The following is a 20,109-nucleotide window of genomic DNA, read 5'->3' as shown; positions in this document are numbered from 1 at the left end:
AGTAGGGACTCTGAGTATTTCCTCGGGCTTTCGTCTTCTTTACCTTCTTGAACCGTGATGTAGAAAACATCTTGGATCTCCTCTTCAGTGCCGTTCTCTTGGGTTTGTTGGCATAAAGATTTGCCAGTGTGGACGATGATGCGCCTCCTTACCTTCAGTGGTCCTTTTGTGTCGACCTCTAGGATTGCTTGGCGCTTCATCCTTGAAGGAATCAAGCTTCGAGCGTCATTTTTTTTTCCTAACCCATCGAGCTTTTCTTCCTTTGGTGTTGTCTTCCTCTTTCCAAAAGGCTTACCATTATCTTCAAATCTTTCTGAAGCTGATCGTCGCAGAGGAGAGATAGTTGTGTTGCTTTGTTTCTTAGGCTTTAACAACCTTTCAAAAACAGAGCTTTGGGATGTCGGCGCGTTAAGCCTCTTGAAGACAGAGGTTCGGTCTTGACCACCAATGCGATTAAGCACTGAAGTTATGGAGCTTGAATGGCTCATTCTATCGAAGACCAACGTCCAAGGGGAGGGTTTAGGCTCTTCTTGGTCTTGTTCAATGCTCACGCTGATGTGTTGAGCGCTAGCTTTCTTCACTTTGCTTGAAATCTTCACGGGCGCATTTGGTGTGAAGCCAAGTCCAGCTTTGTTGTTGTCAACTTCATAATCATGCTCCTTCAACTTCTTTTGAGTCTCGGTGAGGTCGCGATCTTTGTCGTTGACGGTGTTCGAAACCTTCTTTCCAAGATTTGAAGAGGAAGCAAAGTCATGCCTAACCTTTGACATGAGTTCGTAGGCATTTGGGTTGAAGCCTTCTTCGGTCCTCTTAGTTGGAAGAGAGCTTGGTCTCACTATGACACCATGTTGCGCCTCCAGACGATTGATGAGTCCGGCGGTTTGCAAGTTTTTCTCCTCTGCAGTCTTTATCAGCCTTGCAATTGTTTCCTTCATCTGAACCAACTGTTTTTCAATGGAGGTAGTGCCGATAGTCATGACTTGTTCTTTGTTTGAAGCCATAGACTGTGCTTGAATATCTTGAACGGAGACAGAGATTAGAGGTAGAGATAGTCCCACCGAGCGTGCCAAATTTGTAAACATGAAAAATTCCTGAAACAAGAAACAAGAATACGTGTACAAAATATATTTTTTGTATTTAATGATTTTGGGGTTACAATCTCTTTGTAATTTGATCCTCTGATTCTATCTTCGTAGGGTGTAGGTTTGTGGATGAGCTGTTGATCCAAAGGGCCGTTGGGGCTTGATCTAAGGATGAACGGATGATGAACACTTTCTTCAAGGGCCGTCGGGGCTTGATCTTGAATAATGGTTGTGTGGATTTCTTCAAGGGCTTTTGGGCTTGATCTTGAATGAACGGATGATGAACGATGAACACTTTCTTCAAGGGCCGTCGGGGCTTGATCTTGAATAATGGTTGTGTGGATTTCTTCAAGGGCTTTTGGGCTTGATCTTGAAGGTTGATGGATGAACGGATGAACACTTTCTTCAAGGGCCGTCGGGGCTTGATCTTGAATAATGGTTGGATGTGTGAATTTGTTGAGGTTGTTGATCCAAAGGGCCGTTGGGGCTTGATCTTAGGATGAACGGATGATGAATGATGAACACTTTCTTCAAGGGGCCGTCGGGGCTTGATCTTGAGTCGGTGGAAGTTCTTCAAGGGCCGTTGGGGCTTGACCTTGAAGGAGGATTTGACGAAGAACGAAGAGTGTTTTCTTGATCCTTCGGGATTTGCTTGAGAGCTTTAGAGTTTCAAAGCTTCAAGGTTTTGGTGTGATGTAAATTCCCTTCTTTTTTCTTCCCTTCCTTCCTCCTTTTTTTTTTCCTTCTTTTCTTTCTCCAAAATGAATGCCTTGGCTTCCTATTTATAGAATTCCAAAACTTGATTTTTGGATTTAAATAATCAGATGAAATAAATCATTTCTGCCAGGTATTGACACGTGTCCTATTTGATGACTTTTCCAATTTATTTCGATTTTTCGTTGAGTCACACGCTACATGTAAAATTTATGTAACACGTGAGCGTTGAAATTTTAATTATTGGTCAACATTCATTTCATCGAAATTTTGATGTCTACAATGGGCATGAAACATTCTTGCCTTAGACAAGTTCCACTGATTGCATAATTTCGTTTTTGTGGTAGTTGGTAGGGCTGGGTTCGGTTCTAATCGGTTCGGTTTTTTCTCAAAACCGAAACCGAACCGAAATTTCGGTTCGGTTCGGTTCATTTTTTTTTCGGTTCGGTTTTTTTTTCGGTTTTTTTTTTTTTCTCCCTCCAAAATTATTAAAAAAAAAAAATGGAAATATGAAAGTTCACATTCAAAACCACTTCTTCAAAGTCATCCACATGAAAACCTACAAGTATGAAATCAATTTTACACATCTACATTTGACATAAAATCTTCCAACGTTTCATCATTTCATGTCTTGGGACAAATAAAATCTTCCAAGTCCTCAAGCTCAATGCTTAGGCGGCAACATAGCACCTTTGTTTGAGTTTCCACTTGCCATTTCTACATACAAATAAAAAATGAAACATGTCAACATGATGTAAAGCAAGCATGTAATTAAAATAGTCTAAGTTCTAACAAAACCAAATGGAATAAGTAAAATTACCTTTCTCAACTTCTTCACAAAATTCAATCTCCTCAATGGTTGATGATCTCATTGAGTTTGATGATCTCATTGAGTTTGAGCTTGAGCTCGAGGCCTTTGATGCACTTGACTTCATCTAATTAAGATACAAAACATATAATAAGCAAAGGTACGATGCACATATATGTTTTAACAATTTAATATGAAGTCATGACAATGGAATGGGTTCTTAAGAAACTGAACTAAGTTAGATGCAATTTGATTAAGAATGAAATGCATGAAAAATCAAACTGCACTAAGTTAGATGCCCTGCAGCCCTAGGGTACAATAATTTCTTTCCACAATATGTTTTTTGTCTTCTCATTTGACAAAAGATTTCTGAAACTTGTAGGAAAGTTCGACACAAGAATGTTGTACAATTCATTGGTGCGTGTACCAAGCATCCAAGCTTGTGCATTGTAACAGGTAAGTTACAATGACTGTATAACTTTGATGACTTGATATTTTCAAATAATGGTAGTTATTAGTTCCTTTTTTTTAAGATTTATTCTTGTGGTATGGCAGAATATATGTCCGGTGGAAGTGTGTATGACTACTTGCATAAGCAAAAGGGAGTTTTAAAGCTTCCATCCTTGCTCAAGGTCGCAATTGATGTTTCCAAAGGAATGACCTACTTGCATCAAAATAACATAATCCACAGGGATTTAAAAGCCGCCAATCTCTTGATGGATGAAAATGAAGTAAGAGACCCTCATGATACTTTAATCAAGTTAGAAAAGTAATTCTTTGTCTAGTTTAGCTGCTAATATTTTAATGATCATTAACCTACCATTTCTAAAGCCTTTTTGATATATGCATCACTTTACAGGTTGTTAAGGTTGCTGATTTCGGGGTTGCTAGAGTAAAATCTCAATCTGGAGTAATGACAGCAGAAACTGGGACTTATAGGTGGATGGCTCCAGAGGTCTGTACTTCCACTTGAAAGTTCTGGAATTGTTTTCGTTCATTTCATCATTTAAGTTTTATATCTGTGTGTGAATATATATACAGACTAGCACAAATGCACGAAGAGAAGGATGGTGTTAGGGTTTTGGTCCTAATTGATAGTCTAACAATAGAGAGAGAGAGAGAGAGAGAGAGAGAGAGAGAGAATCCAGCCGTGTACTCACATTTGTGGGTCGGCCGTGGTCACATTTGCTGAGCATCCAGCCTTGTACTCACATTTGTGGGTCGGCCGTGGTCAGAGCCCTTCAGAGCAGCAACCTGTGCAAGAAAGAATGATACTCCAATAAGTGAAAGATAATCACTGCATGTCAATTTAAGATATTTAAACATAAAAAACTCAAAAACTTACAGCCTCATTCGTCACTATGGGGGAGGATTTTCTTGAAGCTTGAGAGAGACAGATAGTGATTGAAAAATAAGGAGGCGGAATGAAAAATAAGGAGGAGGAGGGTTAGGGTTAAGTTAAAGGGTTTTGTTAAAAAGATTAAAAAATTAAAAATAATCTCACAAATCCTGGAGGCATGAGGGTTCGAACCCATGCCTCCATGCTTGTAAAGTTTCACTGAAACCAACTTGGCAACAGGTTCTGTTTTGTTATGATTGTATGACTAAACTATTTATAAATATTCAAAAAAATTATATATATATATCGGTTCGGTTCGGTTTCCGAGCCTCAAAAACCGAAACCGAACCGGTCAGATTCGGTTCGGTTCGGTTTGACAATTTCGGTTCGGTTTTTTTTCGGTTCGGTTTTTTTCGGTCTCGGTCCGGTTCGGTTTTCGGTTTTTTTCGGTTTTCGGTTTTTTGAACCCACCCCTAGTAGTTGGTAGAAATGGTGGAAGTGTTGCTTGACCATATAATTCCACTTATCCACCTTTAGGGTGGGAGATTGTTGCTTTTTTTCCTTCATAAAAAGAAAGACAGCTGATAGTAAGTCACGGTTAATTATCGTAAATTGTTGTTTTGACTAGTATAATTTTTTTCTCCACACACAATAATGCGTAGGTATTGCACTGTCTGAACAAGTTAATATTTTAATCATCTTGTATTATATAATTATGAAACCGTTCAAACAGACAGCAACACTTGGCCTAAAAATGAAAATAAATCTTTCACAATTAAAATCTCGTGACGTCGAGGTGTATTATATATGTATGAAAGACCACACATACACAAATTGTACAAACAATTGTTTAATTTTGGGTGGGAACGGGGCCACCGTGGCTGATGTATTGTATACATGAGTCAGTAAACGCGGGTTAGGCTTTTTTCTCACTGGATTTTACTCGATTAAATTTTGTTTCATAGGCGGTTTCTTTGTAACATGCAGGTTGATGTTTATGATTTTGAATGATGTTTGAATGAAATCCAATCTTTACGGTAAAAAAAATCCCTTCAACCATACTACATACCGTCTTTACTTGTTTAATATTGTTATATCATATATTTCTTTTGTCAATAATCTACCTATATCACGGATATATTGTTTTTACCTACCTATATTTATAGATTTTTTTTTTATAATCTACCACTTCAGAATTAATTCATCTTAAATATGTTTCGCTTGGAAAAGTTTTGTAGTCTTCTAATGATATAGGTATGTTATAATTGTTTTTTGAACAAGTGATATTATCTACACTAAAGGGTGCGGGAGTGGGTTAAGTCTCACAATGGGCTAGCAATAATGTTGTTCAAATTCACCTATGGTGAGTATTGAACATAAGACCTCTCACTTATAAATGAAGAGAAATATCAATATTAGACCATGGTACTAAGCAGCGATATAAAAATGTTAGAATTGGACTCAACTTAAAAACATCTTGAATTTTTTTCACTTGGATTCGATGACTGCTCCTTGTTTAACTTTGTTCTAAGGTTATAACTGGCCGCTCCTTGTTTAATTTTGTTCATTATTACATAGAATTGGAAATAAACGAGTGGCATGGAAACTTCCCGACATAAGAGTTGATGCATGCAAAATGGCAATAAATTATTCAAATCTTAGATTGTTTATGCATCTAAATGCATTAAACAAATCGATTATATGAGTACCAAATAACATGTTTATGATGAATTATTCATTTTTGAACATTTGGATGATTAAAAGAACTTCGATTCGAATGATTATTTTTGTAGGTATGGTCTTTAAATGAAGGTCGCGAAATTGAATTGTTTCGATTATATGGAAATATGTCATTAGTAAAAGGAGGAATATGTGCATTATGTCCATGTTTGATTGTATACATATAATATAACGTTATTAAACATGAAAATTCTGCTAAGCCACAAAATAATCATTTATAACTAAAATTCAAATCGTTATTTACAAAAATTAAACTAACATCTCACTTACAAATAAAAAAACGTTTTGACCGAAGCATAATGCTAGTGACAATTCTTTAATACACGTACATTCAGATCGCGTAGTGTGGACATAGTGCGGGTCACATTTTGGGTTGGTGGGGGAGGGAAGTTAGCCATTTTGCGTTTGAAGGACCCAGAAACGATTTTGTGGTATATAATTTTCCGAAGTGGGTTAACTTTTTTTGTTGAAAGGAAATTTCGAGGACAGATAAAGGTACAAACAAACAATGACATGGGAAGCAGACTTGTACTTGTATGGTTCTCGGAAAAGGTTGCACTTTTATTATTATTGTTGACACGACTAAACTTTATATTACTTTTTGTCAAAGGAAAATTACACTTATGGAGACTATAGTTTTTCCCCATTAATTTTTTCATTTACTTTCATGACTACATTCTATGGTTGTGGGATGTAAGAGGAGTTATCTCATAATCCACAATATAATATCCGGTTTTTCAAGACTTTTTTATACTTAATGACGTCTTTATAGTTTTATTAGCAAATACACCGTCATCGTCTTTTTTATTGAAGAAAAATTATGGTTGTATAAGTCTTCATGAGTCTGTACTATTGGGTAATTTGGTTTTATATTCATTAGATAGACAAGTAAACAAAAATGGTATTTCTCAATTCAATCATTAATTATTGTTCATTAATTTTATGTATATTAGTCCAGACTAGTGAAGAATAAAATTAGTCTTGATAGCCGTTGTGAGTCAAATAGTAATATTCCTTCATAATGTCATTAGATAGATTCAACTTGAAAGACTAGTTTTCTTTTGTTGTTTAATAAATCGATTCAGGTTGTTGTACTGAAAGTGGAAAGCAAATGAATCGAGTAGCGAACCTGTAGGAGCATAAAGGATGTACTACAGCCTAGAGGGAAATTCAAATCCACGTTCCTAAGAACAGGTTGGAAGACTTGCCCTAGCCACTATAGCGACCGCACCACCAACTCTAGCTCTCAACAACTATAAGTTTGGTTTTTCCTCCATAAAAAGATGACATCTCTTCTCCGAAAAAAAAAGGAAAGAAAAAAAAAACAAGATGACATCTCTTCTAAGGTGATGTCGCCTTATTAATTTCACCAGAAAAGAGCCTTTGTTAATTAATTAGCTCATGGTTCTTGCTTCTACACAAAGTCTTTGTATTATATTGATCAATTTCTATATATATTAACACTGAGCTTACTTCAATATCTCTCTTTTGGATTTGTTTTACCTTTTCTGTTTTCTAGTGTCAAAATGGAGCTTCAAATCCCCATCGCATAGAGGAGAATTCTCTCAAAGTCGTATTTCCGCTACCATTCAGCTGTTTCTCTTACACAGCTTTACTAGTATCACTTTCGGGTTTGAAAATTATAGAGGCAAGGCAAATCATACCTCTCCAATAGCTCAAAGCTCAATCTCAAACCCAATAACAGCATATAATAGAAGCGATTGGTTCCAAAACCAATGCCGAAAATTAGAAAATTAGATAGAAAATGGGGTGCAAGAACAAAACAAGAGAATTAAAAAACGAATAATCTGTACATTAGCCAGAAAACAAAAATGTTATTCTTCTTACAATCTATTTGTACCGTCTCTCTTATACAGATGGAATCCACATGCATTGGTGGGTGCTACCTCTATTAGAGAAATAGTATCAATGATAGTACAATAGTAAGTGTAGCACTATTTGTAAAAAAATGGGTTAAATTGAATAAAGATTTGACGATACGAAACCAAAGAAACGAACATACCGCAAAATGAATAGCCTTCTTGAAGCCATTGTTGGAACCAGGAGATTACTCTTCCTCGTTCCGAATCGACCCATTCAGCCCACCCGTCTTCGTCTTGGCATCGTAGGTCCCGGCATTGTACTACCCGATTTCACACCTCCAAAAACAATCAATCATAACTCTACAAAAATCTATGCGAACAATGGCATGCAAACACTTCATTTACAAAAAGAAATCAAGGGCCATTCTGTAAGTATGAAACACTATGCAATGGTTCTGTTTGGCCGAGAAAACGGAAAGAAAAGGAACAGGATTTTTCATTCATCGAAAATTTTATCGTTAAACAAATAGAGAAAGAGAGAGAGCATATACCAAACGGAGCATAATCGGAGCGTAGCTACAGCTGTAAATGAGAGCGCGAAGATCACAGCGAGCCTTGTCGATTTCTTTGAGGTACTCGACTGCGACTCAGAGTGAGGGAGAGGATTTGATTTGATTTGGGGCCAGCCTGATTGAAGATCTGAGAAGAAGGCGCCAAGTTTACCAAAAAAATTGACAATGGTAGAATATTTTCCATCTTAAGATGAGGCGTGCTAATTGAAAATCAAGTGCTAAAATAAATTTTTCAGAGAGGGTATCCATTGACGTCACAACATCATTTGCGACATTACTTAAAGCAGAGTTGCAAAAGTTTTCTTGCAAACACTTGCGTGCTGTATTATTGAGAATTTACGAGGGCTGTGTGCTCTGTTGCAAATAGAGTGTCGCAAAAGAGCCTTTTTCTTGTAGTATAGTTGTTACTAGATAATAAACCCACGCGTTGTGGCGGGAACCAACTGTTTCAGGCGTAACTGCATGAATAACATCATTCTTTAGTGCTTATCAAGAGTATTTTCTATTAGCATGTTTACGAATTCCCTAGTATGTCCATCAAAACGTAAATAAATTCTCTATTATATATGTTTTCAGTAATCGTACTTGGTGGTGAAACAAACAATGTTTACTGATGCATTCAGACTAAGGACAAATAATAATCCGCCAACGGAATTAGATCTATGCAGTCAATTGAACATGTCAAGTAAAATCATATTCAGTTGAATCCCAACTTTAGCATGCTAAATAAAGACGGAAAAAGGATACAATAGTAGAAACTTCTGAGAATAGACATAAAAGAATTTTATGTTCTGAAAACTTCTAATAGGAAGAGAGAAGTTTAATGCACTCACAACATCCTCCATTGTGGTACGCCACCCTTGCGTGGACGATAAACCATATCTGACACAGCCATTCTCACAAATTTCGGAGAACTTTGCAGTTTTAGCAGTGCTCAGATTGCACCCATTCTGATCTGGAATTAAATAAGAACTCAATCAAAAACTTTAATCCTACAATTCAATGCTGAAAAACTAAAGTAGCCAGAAATCAAAAGATCTAAGTGACAACTTGTACGGACGTTACGAAAATGCAGGACGCGAAACGCATTAAAACTTCTAGAAACTAGAAGGATATAATTCTCCTCTCCTTATATTCTTCCCCTTTCTCTAACCAAATAAAAATTCCCAAAAATATGCACAAAAATTTCTCAAAAAAAACAATACAAAATTAATGCAAGCAAAGAAAAAGAAACGAAAGCTCTTATGTCAGATTCTGTTAGTTTTTTAGTAACCAGCAGTGAAATGTTTCTTCATCTCACCAATTAATTAATAAGTGAATAAACAAATTACTAAACTTTCTTAATCACAAAAGGCAGAAAGAAAAAAACGAAAATCATTTACCTTAATGGTAAAGCACTCTGGAGTCTGAACGGTTACATTTTCTCATTGTTTAAAAACTGAAAATCTACAAAGTGTTTACATTTGCACATATATCAGAAAAGGCATTATCGCTTGGATTTATCCTTTAAGAAAACCGACAACAACTGTAACGTAAACTTCCAAATACCAAATTAAATACTCGAACATGACAACCCCAAACATAAACAAAATTCTATATGAATTCAAAACACTATTAATTAGGGCAAAAGAACCCCAAACATAAACAAAATCTCAAACCAATTGAAAAAAGAACTCAGGCCAAAACAGGCCAACAGGTGCATTCCTCATCCTTCCCTCCTTCCCTTGTTTTTTTTTTACCCTCATGCCATTAATCTCTCTCCTCTTAGAATTATATAAACAACAGCAGAAAACATTAATAGAGTAATGAAAATAAACAGACCTTACGAAAACACAAAAAAAAAAAAAAAAAAAAAAAAAAAAAAGCCCAATTACGCATCAACTTCATGTTTATATAAAAGAGATGAGATTATTGGAAATACAGAACCTTGGTTAGAGTGCAAGAGCAAGACTGAATGAAATGATGAAACTTAAAAGAGATATATTACATGGATCAATCAGCATTATACGAAACATGGAAACTGGTAGTGCAGCTGGATGCCTCAGGATCCTCAGCCCCACAAAAGTCGTAGAACTTGGCAGCATATGGTGGATTGTCGGGTCCCAATTCATAGTACCTTAAATTGATAAAAGAAAAAAGAAAAAAAAAACGTCAATCAAGTAAAGCTGTCAATTCTAATTAATCAAATACCAGACCCTGAGAAATATTGAAGCATAGTTATTGAAGAGCAATTTTTCTTTCTCCCCCTCAATATTTCCAGTCAACTAGGAAATAGAAAATACAACCCAAAATGCCCAAAAAGCAGAAGCTCAAAGACAAAAATAGAAAATAAAAAGGCATTCGAAAAGAGAAAGTCGTTGAAATTTACCCAAAATGTACAGAGATCCAGGACTCACGGATAAATTAATTTCAGGATCAAACACTAAAGGGATAAGAAACTTTACCCTTTTCTCATTTGCAGGTACCCAAATCAATTTACAAAATTAAGGTTAGGGTTTTCATATTCTCTATTGGGCAATGAAAGTCATGTGAAAAGTTCGGAAATAACCAAACCAACATCCAATTTAGTACACACCTAAGGAAAACATAAGTAAGAAACTATTTCCAATTTGTCATTCATTTATCAAATACAATAATACAGTCAAAGAAAAACTCTTAACTCACTTATCAAAATTGAATTAATTAAATTGGATGTTGGGGTCAAAATTTTGTGTCCACCTAACGATATTTGAGGCTAAAAATTTAACTCTACTCAATAGTTATTTTATTTTCGGTCTTCAGATTTAGACTAAATATTTAACATTCCATAGTGTAGTTTCAATTTCAACTTTTCCATGAGAGCTTGTACTGGATTTGTCTTCTTTAGCCTTTTGTTTGCAATTTGAATTACATGACTCAAAATACAACCCAAATAGAACACAAATGGCCCATAGAAAAAAAATGCGAAATATTTACCAATCACTATTCACAGTTATAGTCAAAGAACTCAAATTTCAGAGATACAAAACAGAGAAGCTTGTATAAATCATTTATAAAGGTTACCCCCTTTTGGTTGAAAAACTGAAGGGTGACGCCAATTCTTCTTCTGCTTCCACCTCCTTATGGAACTTGACCCGCTAGTCACATTTGTACGTGAACCTGAAATCAGCAACCACTCAGTACCTTTGGCAAGCTCATGGGGGTATGACAACATGTATGGAAAGATTATTGCAACTCTAATATAAAACAAACGCTTATGAAAAAAGAATTTTTTTTGTCCGATGTTAATAACTGACAACACTGATAATAGGGTAAGCAATTTCTGTATTTATGAAGGTTATCACCATTGCCATCAAAATTTAGGGAGTAACTGAATGAGTGTTTGTTAGTAAACCGAAAAGAAACATAATCAACTACAACCTTATGGATCTTTCTTGATTCATTGAGTAATATGTGTCGTAATCATTAGGAGGATCAGGGAGAGGACCTGATGCAGGTCCTTGAGAATTGCACAGATCTACAGTTAAAGCTCTGAACAAATTATCAATTTAACAGCAATTGTGACATTCATTATTCCAAAAAAAGTTTTCACAAATAAACAAATGAAAGTAATCGGAAAAGAAACGCTTACCACATGCTGGCTGAATCTGAGCTCAAAATGACCATGATATTTTCCCGGTGATGATTACAGAGAGATTGTTGCCTGGGACTTCTGTCCATCCCCTAATAACAATGTCATGAACTTATTTATTGGATAAATGTGTGTGTACCCAAGAACTACACTGAAACAACCACAAAGATTCAAACTTCCACAGTAAATATGATCTGCAACTAATAAAAAATTAATCAACTGGAAATCACATATAAACCCAAATGAATCTGAACCCAGCAAGCAAAACAAAAAAACCCCCTAAATAGACAAACAATCAAACAGAACCAAATGAGGGTTTAGTAGCTTCAAAAATTTTGTATCAAAGCCAATTATGAAGCACAAAACGTCACCCAAAAATGGAAAAAGAGGTAAAAACAAAGCAAAAGTCAAAGAAAAAGAGATGGATACCTTTCTTTTCCACTTCAGATTTCTGTGTACTTTGTATTTCTGCATACAAACCAATAATATCAATCCAATTTTTCCTGTGTATTTATGGTAATTTCATCTCAAAAAGTGACATAGCAAACCAGCATCCATAGCGTACTCATAAGAATATATAACTTCTGTAGCTAATTAGTAATATAGCTACCACCTGAGTTCCTCTGAAAAAATTAACAAAAACAATAATTTTAAGAAAAAAAAAATGAAGCTTTTTTCTCCTGTAAGGGACCAACAAATCCAAAACTATAAAAAATTGAGAAAAAAATTAAAAGTTGAGATCGATGAACACCGTACCTTATGGTAAACACACAGAGCTCTTCGATGAACCCTTAGTAAAAATTCTTTCAATAACCTTCTTGCATAGCACGGCCCAAGAAGAACCAAACCATTTGAAAAACTTATATTCCAAACATAACAAAACTAAATGAAATATCAAATCCCAGAAATCATAATGCTTCTATACAGTGAATGATCTTTATGAATCACAATTTGTAAAATCCTAAAAGCTTCACTGGAAGATGGGAATTACACATTTCCCCTTGGACCTAAGGATCATACGCCCAACATCAAACACCTCATCATGATCAAACCAAACTAAACTTTCATTCAATTAAGTCTCAAACATTTTAATTAAGTTAAAAAGAAGAGTCCAATTCTACCAAAACTATATACAGAAACTGAGAAAAACAGAACAAACAGTGGTGCAAAGGTGTATAATGACACTAAATCTTCAAATAAAATTAAAAAAAAATACCCAAACCAATATAAAAGCCAAAGTCATTCCTAGCAACTGTAAAATAACAATTAAAAAACGACCCATATGAGTTCACAACAAATTAAAACGCCTAGATCAACATTAACATTAAATTAGCTACAAACCTAGACAAACCAACACTAAATTAGACTAAACTAATAAGACATAAGCTTCAAATCAAATTCCAAATAAAAAATTTGGATAAAACCGACAACAAAACAACACCTTGTTCCTGTTCTGTCTCCCTTCTCTTGCTTTTCTCTTTTGCCTACTCCCCACATTAAGCCTTTTTTTTCCTCAATTTTTCTCTTTTGGCTGCTCACTTAACCCACATTTTTTTTTCTCTTCACTTTCCTCGATTTCAAGTCCCCTTTCTTCCACATCTATCTTTTTTTCCTCATTTTTTCCATCATCACTCTTAATTCTCCACTCTTTTTTTTCTCTTAATTATTCCACTCAATCAAAACATGGGATCACATTTTCTCAAGCAGCCAAAAAAAAAATTGACCAACCCAAAATCAGAGAAACATCCAAACTAAAACATACAATCACCATTGTCCAGCAGCAAACGATAAATTAGAAATACAAAAAAAAGTAAAAAAAAAAACAGAACCCGCAAAAACCCAAATGCAAAAAGAACAAAAGGGTGTTGCTTTGAATGTAAACGGGGAAATACCTGAGCATCAGAAGAAGAGGACTTATCATTTTCTTCATTTGGAAGCGACATAACTCTGCTAAATGGGATTATAAACCCACCCAAAATACAGAAAATTATTGGAATTCATCGCCGAACAAAAGAAGAAATCGTTTTTCAAAAGAAAATTTGATATTAAATCAAGAATTTAAGAGTATATGTATATCAGCTCAGAATTTATAAGTATACAGATCGTGTAATTGAATTGATTGAACTGAGAGAGGGAGAGAGAGAGAGGGAGGGAGGAGGAACTTACTGATTGTTTCGAAGGGAGGGAGGGAAGTGATCGGAAGCTGCTCCCTTACTCTTTCTCCCTAAACCCATACCTCCATACCTCCCTTACTCTTTGTCGAAGGGGGGGGGGGGGGGGGGGGGTGGGAGAGAGAGAGAGAGAGAGGAAAGGTGGGTTCGTGATGAGTGAAGGGGTGAAAAGAAATCTCTGGAAGTCAGCCTACCGCATACTTCTCCCTTAATCTCTCCCCAAACCCATACCTCACTGCCAAAAACCCTCTCCCCTCTCCCCTCTCCCCTAAATCCCAGCGAACCTCTCCCTCCAACCCGTCAACCCTCCTGTCCCGCTTCCCTCTCTCTCCCCGACTCAAAGTCTAGATCCAGCCCAAACACTGAAAAACCGTTCTTAAGCCCAGTGCAATCTTATAAATAAACCAACTATTTCAGGCGTAACTGCATGAATAAGACACATTTCAGGCGTAACTGCATGAATAAGGCACAAAGTGCAGGAAGCAAAGCTCATATTTTTAGCAGTGTTATTTTAACAACAATTCTTCAAGTAGTGGATTGCCCCGTTGGGTAGGGCATTTTTCTTAGTCCTACTGCATTCCGGGTTCAAAGTTCCAACCATCCCCCATACCAGTTTAAGCACACCAAGGGCCAAATTTAGCATGTTCTGTTGTCATCCACCCAACCCCAGCAGATACTCATACATAAATCAAACAGAACTTGCCAAATTCATCCCCTTAAAATACAAAACGAAAATAGTTTATGATCAATGACCTCTTTGAATCGAATGATATTTGGATTCTTCCGTGATCTGTGGTTCATGATTTCCCTTTGAACATGTTTATCCATCTGCTTCACCAAAATAAATAAATATTTTTTTAAAAAAATACAAAATGAAAATAGTTTATGATCACTAACCTCTTTGGATCGAATGATATTCGATATTCGGATGCTTCAGTGATCTATGGTTCATGAATTCCCTTTGAATATGTTCATCTATCTGCGATTCTGCATCACCAAAAAATTAATAAATATTTTTTAAAAAAATACAAAATTTAAAGGATAAGAATTGCAAAGATTCTTAGGTCTTAGTCCGGAATGAAATAGCTCGTCTCACCTCCATATATTACCAAATCTTAGCCTATATGATTTTGCCAGAGCCACCCAATGTTGAATATTTATCTGTTGAATGTTCTACTACCATCAACATTATAGGTTTCTAATTGAATCATATGTTTAAAATCCAAGCATGAAAGCTTTGCAGAGATAAATAAACAAATGTTAATAACTAATTAGGCAATACACAGTCTAATTGAATCGTCATGTAAATCCAATTTCAGTACCACCTTCTGCAGAAAGAAAACAATTTTCAATTAACAAATTGTTTTGGGAGAGAAAATGGAACTCCTACAAATGCCAATGTTAGAAATCTGAGCCACTGAGATTTGTTAATGTTATAAATTCTACATTAATCATAATCCCTTAGAGAAAATCTCCAATATCCATTATCCAATTAACCTAATTGTATTAAAAACCTATCAAATCTCCATTAAATTAAGCACATTTCACAGTGAATTACCATCTTTCCACAGTAAAGCAATAAAAAGATCATGAGCAAGTAAATCTGGATCACTACGATCAAAATTCCAACCATCAATAACCATAATTATAAATTTTGACAAACTTACAGTTGCTACAGCATTTGACAATGATCAGGCAAAAACTGAATCTTTCATGGAGCCATAGATGTTCTATCGGAAACAAAAAAATGAATAATCGAATTAGTTGATTAAATTTACGGAAGAAAGAGAGAAGAGGGGAACGGAGGAGAACAGCAGAAGGAGAGGAAATCAGATTCAGAGTTTGGGAGTCAATTGCTGAAGTTAGATGAACTGACCTTTTCGATGGTGTCTTCATGCACTGAGTGGATTGTGTTTCAAGGTGTTTTTCTGGTGTCTTCGTGCACTGAGTGTTTGCCCAAGTGGGAGAAATAATGTATTATGAGCTTCACACTCATCATTTTCCTACAAAAACTGTTAAATATGTGGCCAAATTCACTTTCGACTGATAGTACCAAAAAAAAAAAAAGGAGGACAGCATCACTGAAAATAAGGCTAGGAAGTAGCCTTCCTTTTCTTTTGGCATTTTTATTTGGCAGCAATAGCTGCTTTTCTGATTGAAGCAGCAGACTGGAGGAAAAACAGAAGCTGGCTGACAGCTTCATTTGAGAGCTGCTGCTTTTATGGCTCTCGGACATCACCCATCATTGGAGCTAATTTTGTAGCTTTTGGGAGAATAAAATTGAATGTGAAAGCTGCTTTTGATGTAGCCATTAAGGTGGTGCTTCAGCCACCGAAGCAAAAGAAGAAGAGAAAGGGACGAAGGGAACAAACACACATAAAAATACATACATTGAATCATTTTTTGTATCTATACACTGATAATTTGACATTCAATACAGAAAACGAATCTATAATTCAGACTTTAAAATACATTATAAACTCAATTAATACAAACACAGAAAGAGCATCACACCAAACAATTTCATTAACCCCAGAAATCTGATTGCCTCATCACTTCACAAAACAATATTTTTGAAAACAGATTGAAAGCAAGCACCACTAAACTCTGAAGTCTGCACACAGAACCCTAAAAAACCGCTATTTCCTCAAAATGAAAAGAGAACCAAGTTATCTAGTTACACCTAGGATCCAAACACATAAACAAAACCCTCTAAATTAAAAATGCTCTCCTTTTTCGTGTATTTATACTGATCAAATCATCCCCTTTTTTTAACCTTTTTGTACTCATAAAACAATAATATATTACATAAGAAATACCAGGATTTTTACCAGCATTTGGGTTTTCAGCGGAGCCTATAGGTGTCAAATTCTCACCAGAACTACCAGAATTTTCATTAAACTTTTCTTTATCTTTGTGAGAATCAGAAGATGAACTCGAGCATCCTCCTCCAATTAGATGCCTGCATAAAGCCACCAACAAATTCAATTAGCGTTTAAAAATTAGAACATTCAATGCAAAGAGAGCTCGAGCTGCTTCATATTGTTCTGAAATTAGAGAGAGGGTGTGAGAGATCATTTGAGGACGGAGGGCCGAATGCCGGAGTGAGACTCAGCACGTCTCTTCTCTGCATATAAAAGATGCCGCACAATTATGCAACTAACTCCGTAGACTGAAAAACATCACAATTATAAATTCTGAAACTGATATAAATTGAACAGACTTTACAAAAAGCATAAACAAATTCAGCATATGAACACCAAAACTTAGCAAATTCATCTGCTTGCTTGAAGCTGCTTTTAGTCATTTTTCTACAAAAAAGGACCAAACTGTCACATCCCGGCCCGGGGCGGATCACTTCCCGGGCCCACTCCACCAGCGTAGCACGATATTGTCCGCTTTGGGCTAACCATTCCCTCACGGTTTTGTTTTTGGGAACTCACGAGCAACTTCCCAGTGGGTCACCCATCATGGGATTGCTCTAGCCCCCTTCTCGCTTAACTTCGGAGTTCCTACGGAACCCAAAGCCAGTGAGCTCCCAAAAGGCCTCGTGCTAGGTAGAGATGGGAATATACATTTAAGGATCACTCCCCTGGGCGATGTGAGATGTCACAATCCACCCCCCTTAGGGGCCCGACGTCCTCGTCGGCACACACGCGGCCAGGGTTAGGCTCTGATACCAAACTGTCACATCCCGGCCCGGGACGGATCACTTCCCGGGCCCGCTCCACCACCATAGCACGATATTGTCCGCTTTGGGCTAACCATTCCCTCACGGTTTTGTTTTTGGGAACTCACGAGCAACTTCCCAGTGGGTCACCCATCATGGGATTGCTCTAGCCCCATTCTCGCTTAACTTCGGAGTTCCTACGGACCCGAAGCCAGTGAGCTCCCAAAAGGCCTCGTGCTAGGTAGAGATGGGAATATACATTTAAGGATCACTCCCCTGGGCGATGTGGGATGTCACACAAACTATAATGGCAAACTATATATATAATTTGCTATAATACCAAAAAAATTAAATTAAATTAAAAATTGAGTGGAAGCCACGACCAAAGTGTAAAAATCAAGAAAATATCCAAACCCCAGAGGAAAAAATACAAATTCTTTCAGAAAAAATCAAAGAAATTCAATCAGGTAATCAATCAATTAAGTACCTAATTCCTTGGATGCCTTGAATAAATATAACACTCCCAAGATAAATAATTAACTGTCCAATATTATATTTTTCCTGTTTCTTTCTTCTTATTCTCGGGAAAGAAACAAACCGAAAAACAAATAATTGAAGAAAACATACAGAAAATGTTGGGGAGGAGTGACATACAATCTGCTGAGTTCTTCTTCGCTCAACATTATGTTTTCTTTAACGTTATGGCTTTTATAAGATACAGAAAAAAAAAAGAGCAACATTGTGTTTTTGGTTCTTTATTTTAGACAAAGCAAAAAATAGTTGTTAGTCTTGGTACTTTAAAACAGATAACAAAGAGAAAGCATTTGCCACTCTATGCACACCCTTTGCAGAAGAACTGGAACAAAGAGTTGGACAAAACTTTGTCCAGTTCATAGACATCATGGTTTCTGCTTTTATTTAAGCCATGATACCAGACCACAACCTCCCTTATCAAATAAATTAAAATTAAAATAAAAATAATTAGTGCAAAAGAGCCCAGCCATTTTTCTCTTCCACCCCCGCTCTCCCGTTTCTCTCTCCCCCTAATATCCATTTCTGCAAACGACAGACCTTCGTCTAATTGTTTTACCATGCCATAACATGTTTTACAGAAATCAAAGGTCCAAGACCCAATAGTAAAACATACTAAGGTAAAACAATAGTCCAAATAATTATTAAAAAAAAAAAAAAAGGAGAAGAATTGACATAAACCCAACAAAGATTAAACACTTACCCAACTCCAAAATTACCTTGCCCTCAGCATCTCCTCCAAAGCTCTGCCGAAACGACGACAGATCAGACAGCACCCGGCACGGAAACTTCTCCCCGTTGTGCGTCACAACTGAATCAATGGCGTATCTCGTATCCTTACTAGATTTTATCATTGCCACATTCCTGCACATAAAAAATAATAATAATAAATAAATAAAGTACTAAATTTAAGGGAAATTTAGTACCGTTTTAACACGACCTTACACAAAGCTTCAATCTCTACCCAAAATCTTCACAAATCAAACTTGGGTTTAACCAAAAATTTAAACTTTACCTGCCGCTGTTGCCCTCCAACTTGATCCGGCGGAGTAGGGCGGTGGTTTTGCCGGCGAACATGGGACCCATGATGACATGGACCTCGCCGGAGGTAGAAAAGTAGTCACTGGTGGGGGAATGGAGGGCTTGAAGGAGGCCATGGATTCCTGTTTTATCGTTGAGAAATTTTATTTCAACACATATAACCGCTGCACTAAACTTAGTTTTTATATCCATATTATTTTTAATGAAAGAATTAATATTATTTTAAACTCAATTTTATATCTAAATTAGCCTCACAAATCCAGTTCAAAATGTGAATTTATCTTTATATCTATTTAAAAAATAAAATCTCAATTGAATAATTTGGTGAAGTTTCTACTTATTTATGAATCTTTCATATACTTTCTTGATATCTACGTCCCCATGATTGTATTTGCATAAGCATAAAGTACATGCTTTCATATGTCTATATTTAAAACACCATAGAAAATAAACTAATAATTACTTTTCTTTCCATGCAGATATTGTGATTTGCGGAACTTAGGCAGGAATGCAAGGGGTATCGATGAAGCTGGCATAGGTATAGAGAATGGTGATGGACAATTTGTGTGCCCTGTAGTGGTGGAGGATGAGCTTGCCAAGTTCTACCGTGGAGATGATGTGTTATACTCATAGGTGACTTATCGTCGGGAACACTCACCTCGTTCTCAAGTTGAGAAACCACTTCTTTTCCGTTGAAATATTCAACCAAGAATAGAGTCTTTAAGTCCAAGATGGGACTTCGCCACCATCTACACAACGAAGACCAAACCCCCCAAACCCATCTTCTCAACTTTTAGTGTTGATGGGCGAAATTGAAACTCAAAAACTCATATTCTCAACTCTATAAACAATAGAAATCAAATGAAAAAAAAAAACGTTTCAACGTAAGATTTTAGCCAACGTAGGATAAATATTACATGATTGTAAGGTTTAATGGACCTGACATTGATGAATTATATAGTTATGGAAACCAAAACTTTCTGCCAAGTTTTTTGAGAAAATATTCTC

At 36.2% G+C, this 20,109-nt stretch overlaps 2 protein-coding genes across 7 annotated transcripts; both read right to left on the bottom strand.

The window, feature by feature from the left end:
- Positions 1-7,197: 7,197 nt before the first annotated feature.
- On the bottom strand, positions 7,198-13,935 carry LOC137738649 (uncharacterized). 6 transcript variants are annotated; one of them, XR_011069037.1, is made up of 8 exons: positions 13,581-13,826; positions 12,118-12,156; positions 11,689-11,780; positions 11,478-11,588; positions 11,121-11,216; positions 10,066-10,194; positions 8,912-9,033; positions 7,198-8,536 (listed from the first exon to the last, which is right to left on the bottom strand). XR_011069037.1 is itself a non-coding variant. In XM_068478128.1 (8 exons), exons 1-5 carry the CDS (start codon positions 13,920-13,922, stop codon positions 11,195-11,197), a joined length of 279 nt encoding a protein of 92 aa, XP_068334229.1. In that variant the 5' UTR covers positions 13,923-13,935; the 3' UTR covers positions 7,198-8,536; positions 8,912-9,033; positions 10,066-10,194; positions 11,121-11,194. The 6 variants fall into 6 exon arrangements, 4 of the variants coding, with proteins under 4 accessions (XP_068334229.1, XP_068334227.1, XP_068334228.1 ...); XM_068478128.1 differs by lacking the exon at positions 11,478-11,588 and adding an exon at positions 13,855-13,935 and having other exon boundaries at positions 13,581-13,638; XR_011069038.1 differs by having other exon boundaries at positions 7,198-8,205; positions 8,912-11,216.
- Positions 13,936-13,982: 47 nt separating this feature from the next.
- On the bottom strand, positions 13,983-19,293 carry LOC137740561 (thymidine kinase a-like). Its single transcript, XM_068480404.1, has 5 exons — positions 19,076-19,293; positions 18,764-18,924; positions 15,736-16,986; positions 15,527-15,589; positions 13,983-14,846 (listed from the first exon to the last, which is right to left on the bottom strand). The coding sequence occupies exons 1-3, from the start codon at positions 19,291-19,293 to the stop codon at positions 16,934-16,936; spliced, it is 432 nt and encodes a 143-aa protein (XP_068336505.1). The 3' UTR covers positions 13,983-14,846; positions 15,527-15,589; positions 15,736-16,933.
- Between the last annotated feature and the right edge of the window lie 816 nt (positions 19,294-20,109).

This window comes from Pyrus communis, chromosome 7 (assembly GCF_963583255.1).
Source record: "Pyrus communis chromosome 7, drPyrComm1.1, whole genome shotgun sequence".
NCBI lineage: Eukaryota > Viridiplantae > Streptophyta > Magnoliopsida > Rosales > Rosaceae > Pyrus > Pyrus communis.
This window is presented reverse-complemented; position numbering and strand designations above follow the sequence as displayed.